Source organism: Macrosteles quadrilineatus, unplaced genomic scaffold (assembly GCF_028750875.1).
Source record: "Macrosteles quadrilineatus isolate MER2022 unplaced genomic scaffold, UCM_ALF_1.0 Scaffold_14__1_contigs__length_3811126, whole genome shotgun sequence".
Taxonomy (NCBI): Eukaryota; Metazoa; Arthropoda; class Insecta; order Hemiptera; family Cicadellidae; genus Macrosteles; species Macrosteles quadrilineatus.
The window spans coordinates 1,312,161-1,317,447 of NW_026542607.1; the positions used below are offsets into that span (position 1 = coordinate 1,312,161).

General features: G+C 39.4%; 1 protein-coding gene across 1 annotated transcript; it reads right to left on the reverse strand.

The window, feature by feature from the left end:
• Nucleotides 1-783: 783 nt before the first annotated feature.
• On the reverse strand, nucleotides 784-4,466 carry LOC129005016 (uncharacterized). Its single transcript, XM_054433764.1, has 2 exons — nucleotides 3,806-4,466; nucleotides 784-3,284 (listed from the first exon to the last, which is right to left on the reverse strand). Exons 1-2 carry the CDS (start codon nucleotides 4,464-4,466, stop codon nucleotides 784-786), a joined length of 3,162 nt encoding a protein of 1,053 aa, XP_054289739.1.
• Nucleotides 4,467-5,287: the final 821 nt, after the last annotated feature.

Here is a 5,287-nt window from a genome sequence, read left to right on the forward strand (position 1 = left end):
GTAATTTACGTAGTTAATTTACGTTGGAAATTTACGTAGGTAATTTACATTGGTAATTTACGTTGGTATTTTACGTTGGTATTTTACGTAGGTAAATTACTAGGTATTTTACGAAGGTATGTTAATTAGGTATTTTACTTAGGTATTTACGTAGATATTTTACGTAGGTAATTTACGTAGATGTTTTACGTAGGTATTTTAATTAGGTATTTTATATAGGTTTTTATTTCCATTAGAAAGGAAACTACTACACAATCTGTCCGTTTAGGCTGACCTTTGTTAAGTTAATCAAACATTATGGCAATTTAAGTTATTGAAACATGTTTGATTACATGAATAAACGTCTTCCAAATATGTTTTAGTACATAACACATCTGATGCTATTTTAAATTTTAACTATATCGTTGTATTTATGGATCATATACATCCATGAAAATAAAATCTCACCTATTTACTGGTTTGGTTCAAGTCTCATTACTATACTTGGTTACACCCACTAAGAAAACTCGTAGTTATTCTTTACATTCACTCTACGTTAATCTTTATCAGCAAAGAACCTGTACTTGGTCCTATTATTAATACTTAATACTTGAATACTTGAATACTTGTTGTCTTAATCTTTGACCGAAGTATATCGGATAGATTGCGTCGTTATACTAATATTTACAAAATTACTATATACAAAACTTGTTTTACAAAGTATCATAAACTTAAAAACTTAAAACTTGAAACTTAGGCTGTGGTAAGCGTGTCTATTTCTCAACCTGGCATCAAAGGATCATTTTACAACTCGTCAAGACTATACAGGGGCCTATTTGTGAGCAAGTTCTTCAGCTCGGACTTAAACGCTGTACCGTCAAGGTTCCTTAGGTGGTTTGGAAGGGAGTTGTAGATTTTGATAGCCGATCGGGGGTATCGCCTTAAGGTATGGCTCAAGCGGCAGCGAGGCATATCCAGGTCATGGGCCCTTCTTATTCCATACTCATGCCTATCACCTCGGGTCACAAAATCACTTAGGTTTTCCTTTAGCAAGACCAGAATATTAAGTACGTACTGGCTCACCACTGTGAGGATTCCCAATTCTTTGAAGATGGGTCGGCAATGTTCTCTTGGGCCTTTAGATGTTATCACCCTCACAGCTTTTTTTTGTAGCAGAAGTATCTCATGGCATGCAGGGGAGTGTCCCCAGAGCACTATTCCGTACATCAAATGGCTATGAAATAAGGCATGGTATATGGTTACCAGATAGGTCTTAGTGATTTCATCTCGGAGTTTCCTTAGCAGATAGAGAACTCTGGATAACCTAACGCATACCTTATCAATGTGGTTAGACCAGTTTAGCCTAGAGTCCAGCCAAAACCCAAGGAACTTCACAGCTTCCTCATGATCAGTCCTCGACTTGAGGGTGCACATCAGAGATTGAGTCTTCTCATAATTTATTTTGAAGCGATTAGCAACAAACCAGGACTTAGCCTCAACAAACAACTCGTCCGCTGTATCCCTCAACAGGTTAATGTCTTTCCCTCTAGTCACCAGAGTGGTGTCGTCTGCAAAGAGGAGGGTGCAGCCGTTTAGCCAAAGGTCGTTAATCATGATGCTAAACAGTAGAGGGCCTAACACCGAACCTTGAGGAACGCCATGGGGAACAACCTGGACATTTGAGGACACTCCGTTCACTGATACAAATTGCCTACGATTTTCTAAATACTTCTGCAAAGAGCACAACACTGTACCACCAATACCATATTTTTTCAGTTTCCCTAAAAGGATGTTGTGGGAAACAACATCGAATGCCTTACTCAGATCGCATAACCTCAGCATGACTGAGTCATTGCACTCAAAGGCATCTGAGATGAGGTCAGTCAGATTCATTAGGGCTGTAGTAGTTGAGCGCCCACTTCGGAATCCGTGCTGGGCATCCGAAAGCAAGTTGTTATCTTCAAAATATTTAACTAGCTGCCTCTTCATCACAGTCTCAAGTACCTTAGAGAACACCGGCAAGATAGATATGGGGCGGTAGTTAGACGGATCTGAGGGATCTCCCTTTTTAAAGATTGGAATGGTCCTAGCAACTTTTAGGACATCTGGAAAGGACCCTTTTAGTAAGCACAAGTTAACTAGCTTAGTTAGCGGTGTACATATCAGATGTATAATACCTTTAAGTATAGAACAGGAGATACCATTTACATCTTGGCTGTCAGAGTTTTTGAAGCCCTTCACTAAACTTATAATGTAACGTTCACTCACCTCAGTCCAACTTGTTAGTGTGTGATTAGTGGCATAATCAGTGACTGCAGCAACCGGATCTTCATGCTGTAACAAGGAGAGGTTGTTGATGATATCATCAGCTATCCTGACAAAATAGTCATTAAAAACATCAGGGGACGCAGTTATCTTAGGGCTAGGGCTGGACCTCCTGTGCTCATTTACGACATCCCACGCAGCCTTACAAGTATTGGACGCCTTCAATATTTTGTTTACATTGCTGACTTTCTTTGCTTCCTTAACTTTAGCACTGTAGTCTTTCTTTAGTTTAGAATATAGAGCAAAGAATTTAACTTTTTGATTTAGGTCAACAGCAAGTTTGTAATGATCGTGCACTAAGATCACTAAGGAACGCAATTTCCTAAGGTCAGAGGAGTACCAGGATTTGTCAATGGCTGTACATTTAGTCTTTTTACTACCAAGTTTATAGATTTTCACCGGATACACTACATCAAACTTATCCTGGATCAAGTCGAGAAATAACCTGAATGCAGTATCAGGCTCTGTAGTGAGTTGTAGGCCTAAACAGTTCCAGTCCACGATATTTAATTCGTCTATGAGCAAAGGCAGGTTATCCTTATCAATAAATCTCTTAGTGGCTACGTTCTTATCTGCATAGGAAGTATTTGACCTTACCTCATCAGCCTTGATCTTCAAGAGGACTGCTCCATCATGGTCGGCAACCACAGAACTCACCACCTTTACCTCGTAGTCCCAGGAGTCTATGTTAGTGGCTGTTGCATCCAAACAAGCCAGTCCACGGGTTGGAAGTCTCGAAGTTACATAGAGGCCGTAGCTTCGCAATAAGTTGACAAAAGTAGCTTCCTCCCTAGATTGGCGCTCTAGGTGAACATTAAAATCCCCACAGATAACAAGTTTCCTCGGACAGAGTCTGCTAAGATAGTCGAGGCAGAGTTCGAGCTGGTAGACAAAAGATTCAAAAGCTCCGTCAGGAGACCTATATACACATATTAGGATGGTGGAGATATCCACAATCTCAATAGCCGTCAGTTCGAGAACTAGCTCAACACAAAATCTGGTCAGATCGATATTCTTATAAGTGAAAGCAGCAGTCGCAAAAATTGCCACTCCCCCATTTTTGTGTTCTGTACGGCAGTAGGCACTTGCTAATTGAAGTTTATCAAGGCAATTGTAGAAGTCACATTCAACTCTATCTAACCAATGTTCAGTTATGCACAAGAAATCGCAATCCACTTCATTGACAAATAAGGAAACTAGGGCAGACTTAGTCCTAAGACACTGGACATTCAGATTTGCAATGGTCACAGAATGTTTGTGTAGGTTAGAGTCAATATTGTCTGTGTGTGGACCTAGGCTTACACTAGAATTTTCATTAGGTTGCTTAATGCCTAAGCCTAAACCTCTCTGGCTTAGACTTATGTTGTCACAGTTCGGTGAAATGTTCGTCCTAAAAAAGGAAAATTCCTAGTTACTCGTTCCCCCCTAGGCTCCCGACTCGATGGCAGAAATGCTCTCACCAACACTCCCCTAGGCCAAAAGCTAGGGTCCAATATCTCACCAGCTACATCTAAAGGAACTCCCACTTTGAACGAGCAATAGGAGTTGTGGCGAGTTTTTAATTGGATGCATTCACTGTCTGAAACACCTTTAGAAGCCAAGAAGTTCAATACTGAGTCACATGACACATCTGGTGAAACTCTTGAAACAAAGAAAAATGATTTCTGACGCACAGACTTGAGGTTATCAGCAGCGCCGCTCGTCCCTATTATTACAGAGTTTAACTTCTGCTTGTTCCCGTGGTTGAGGTTCTGCGTAGGCCTAGTTCTTTCTGAATCAGTTGGTCTTGATTTAAAATGATTTTTCACCACATTGGAATAGGAGACTCGAGAATTGGTCGATACTGATTTATTACCATTGATATTCCTCATTCCACTGTTTTCGTACATCTCGATTTCATGACGATGACTTGCAGTTTCAGTTTCAATTCCTGGTGAAGGTTCGTTTCCATTTCCACTTTTTATCTGTCCAACATCGGTTTCAACTACAGCTTCAGCTTCACTCCGTTCCGACAACATGAGTCCGTTTCGGTTCCTTTTTTCCTTCAGTTCACGTCCAGAGTCAATTTGTAGATTCACTGGTACTTGAATTTCATCTTCGTTTGCATCCACCAATGGCAAATTTGTAGCTGTTATGTTGTCGATGTCTGCTGGTGACGTCATCGTAACTTCTTTTCTCTGACTTGAATCTAAAATGTCTGTTTCCTGCATAGAACTAACCTCAACTTTGTGTAAATCCATTATTTGATTTAGTCCAACCTTAGTCTTAATGCTGTTCGTTATAAGAATATTAATTTTCTTCTCAAGGTTTAGTCCTATTTTATGGAAAGCTGCTACCTTACTTTTCATGTCGTTAAGTTCACCAATCAAGTTTGTCAGCGGAGGTTCGTCATGCACAATGTGGTCCTTGATCCTTTTGGTGCAGGGACTGCAAAACCACTTAACATGCTCTTCAATCTTCCTGATATCGTTAAATATTTTCGCAGATATATTCACACATCTAGCGTGGTGCCACGAAACGCAATAACCATCGCAGAGAAGGGTTTTTTCGCTATCTAAACACAATTTAGAACACACCGGGCACTTGCTCTCAACTTCGCCTTTCGCCATTACCACAGCCTTCAGCAAAATAAATAAATAATAAATATAATGTTGTTGTTCATTAAAAAAGGGGGTTTTTATTATCTAGCAACTGTTTTAAGTGGAATTGTTGTCTCTGGATTCTATTGTTTTTTAAATCCATTTGACCATTAAGCTTACATACATTTAAAGGTATTTATCGTTCCAATTTACAACAACAAATAGATACGTGAATCTACGTAAATACGTAGAACGCGTACGAATTACGTTTTACGTACGTAATTTACGCAAATATTTAACGAAGGTTTATACGTAGGTATTTTACAGATGTAATTTACTTATGTATTTTACGTAGGTATTTAATATATGTACTATAATTTGGTATTTCAAGGAGATATTTTACG